The following is a 2952-nucleotide window of genomic DNA, read 5'->3' on the forward strand; positions in this document are numbered from 1 at the left end:
TCGTAAAGATTCTCCGACCTCCTGTTTTATTCCCAGGAGGCTCGGTGCATGTTTCACCTTGTCTTTCTGGATTGAGAACCTCATCAAAAACTTCCTTGAGAGGTCTTCAAAACTGGTAACCGACCTTGGGGGGAGGCTATCGAACCACTTCATCGCTGCTTTCGATAGAGTGGTCGGGAAGGTTTTGCATCGCATAGCGTCGGAGGCATCAGCTAGGTACATCCGACTTTTGAAGTTGCTCAGGTGATGCTTTGGATCCGTGGTTCCGTCGTAGAGGTCCATATCAGGGCTTTTGAAGTTCCTCGGAACTTTAGCCCTCATTATGTCCTCGCTAAAGGGATCCTCCCCACCTAAGGGTGGCTCTTCTTGTTCGTCACGGGAGTTGCGGCTTTTGAGGGAGGATTCCAACTTTAAGAGTTTTCTTTCTAACTCTTTCCATCTCTCGGGTCCCCAGCAACGGCGCCAATGTTACGGTGGGTAACCGGAGATTAATAGAATGGATGACGTTGGTTGGCCCAATTGTCTGCAGAGGGTGGCTTTCGAGTAGGTTCGTTCGCTGGAGCCTCCTTCCGACTTGTGTACGTGAATAAATGGGGGGTGGTACCTGCAAAGACACTCCGATGCCTAAGTTAGCAAGGGTGTTAGCAGGTCTAGAGAGTATTGGGCTTAGAGATACCTGAGGAGTGTCAGTGTATTTATAGTGGTGAGCCAATAACCACCGTTGGAGTAGTGCCATATCTTTAGGGTGTTAACCGTCCCATTATCTTAGGGAGGTTAAGATATGGCTTGATAAAGCGGTTAGAGAGATTTTAGGGGCGGTTACTCATTTGAATGAGTGTTTATCTGCCAGCTAATCTCGTGCCCGACTTCTTTAGGACAGGTCGTAGTCAACACCGACTTCTTATCACGAAGGTCGGTGCTTAACAAGGCTCAATCCTCTGGACTAAGCCTTTCTTTTGGACCTGGGCCTTTATTATTGGGCCAGGATATGAACAGATACATATATGTTATGTCATCAATTTATTTTTTTCAAGTTATAATAATGATATATATCCGAAGAGATCACACAAACAATTAAAATCAATATGTAAATAAAAATTAAAATTCCACCTCAAATTTTAAACACCATATGAAAAAATTTCTAAACTAAAAAAAAAAAACTAAATAAAAAGCACAAAGAAACAAAATGCGTATAAAAAGGAGTTAAAACGATAAAAATGAAAACCCTGAAATAATCTCAAATTCCTCTTTATAAAGAATGAAACATTAAGTTGAGAAATCACCATTAAAGTCATTATTTTTCGTTGTCAAAAAAAGAAAAAAAGAAAAAAAAGAGCAAGACACAAATTAAAAAAGTACATAACCTAATCTCATTTACTAATCTATTATCAATTATTGAACTTTTTTAGTGCACATATACATTTATAATTTTCCTCGCAATGAAACAATAAAAAACTATAAACTTATGAAAAGCAAAAAGATAATAAAAAAATATTTTTATTACAAAGATGACATCATAATATATAAAGCATGATGAAGATTTTCAATTACTTATTTTTCTATAATTATCTCGTTTTTTTATCTTTTTTTTATTCGTTATTAATAAAATAATAATAATTTATTTTATTATTTGTATTTATTTTTAAAAAGTTTATTAATAAATTCTATTTTTCGAAAGAAAAAATTCCTCTCCTCTCTAATTTTGTGTCGATACTTATAAATTTTGTAATAAAATCTAAGGTACGTGTGAATTATTAAATATGTCAAGTACATAATTTAATTTAATGTGTCTTTCATCTTATAAACTCCTCACTTTTTTTATTTTTTTTACGTGGGACTAACTTTAACATTTCTCATACTTGTAATATTAACAATCTCTCCTTTAAGTGTGAGTCTTCACATCAAGCATCAACTTCTTCTCTTTCTAATTCCTTCACTACGAATATTCGACCATCACACCGCCGCAAAACACGACACGCCGCCCAGACCACCTTTGCCAAAAAGACTTTCGATGCTTCACCTTGAATACTCTTTAAATAATCAAATATTATTATATTAACAAAATAACAAATTTTTATACACATTTCTAGAGAAATTATCAAATACATGAATCTCATCAATAATTATGTAAAACTTTTTATATGGTTAAACTCATACAGCAATTACCAAAACTTTATAGAGCCAAAGAATGTTGATTTTCCTGGTTGCTTTCGTCCCCTTTGAATAAAACATATTCATAAGTCATAATTTCTTAACCACGAAGAGTTGTATATAATTTCCCCGCAGTTACTTACTTCCATTCTCATTTGCACACGCACAGATCACACGTCTTACAAATTCTTGATACGCATGATGATGCCATCTCTTCCTTGCACCTCTTACCTCCCTTTCTTCCTTCACATGCCAACACATATTCATATACCTTCCCAACTGCCGCCGTCAACTTCAATCCAAATAATAAAAACACCCACTCTTCACTCTCCTCTCTCCACCTGCTTCCATAAAATCCATCCCAACAAACTTAACCAACTCCTTCAAGAAAATGCAATCATAGTCAAACCCCTCCATCATAATCCCAACCTCCACACAATTTAAAAAAAAAAGTGAAAAATAAAAATAAAAATAAAAATGCTGAAGAAACTGCGAGGCAAGGTGAGCATTGCATTCACACAAGGCCTCAAAAAACGCCCTAAACCCTATAAAACCCCAAAACCAGAATCAGAATCACAATCACAACCACCATCACAATCACCAGAGTTTTCAGTTCCAACAACAATGCCACGCACCAATAAGCAGCGTTTTCCATTCATATTCCCAGAGACTGATTCCAATGTGCTTCCAGAACCTTCCAATTTCTTCTCCCAAAACCTTCTCTCAAACCCACTCCCAACAAACTCGTTCTTCCAAAACTTCGTTCTCAAAAACGGTGACGTTCCAGAATACTTTCATCCT

General features: G+C 36.2%; 1 protein-coding gene across 1 annotated transcript in view; it reads left to right on the top strand.

Moving 5' to 3' along the window:
- Nucleotides 1–2324: 2324 nt before the first annotated feature.
- LOC107471480 (probable endo-1,3(4)-beta-glucanase ARB_01444) overlaps nucleotides 2325–2952 on the top strand; it is a gene marked incomplete in the record, with an annotated part of 2680 nt that continues 2052 nt past the window's right edge. The window contains 1 exon segment of the mRNA XM_052255218.1: nucleotides 2325–2952. Coding sequence (XP_052111178.1) covers nucleotides 2629–2952 — 324 coding nt within the window.

This window comes from Arachis duranensis, chromosome 10 (genome assembly GCF_000817695.3).
Source record: "Arachis duranensis cultivar V14167 chromosome 10, aradu.V14167.gnm2.J7QH, whole genome shotgun sequence".
Lineage (NCBI taxonomy): Eukaryota > Viridiplantae > Streptophyta > Magnoliopsida > Fabales > Fabaceae > Arachis > Arachis duranensis.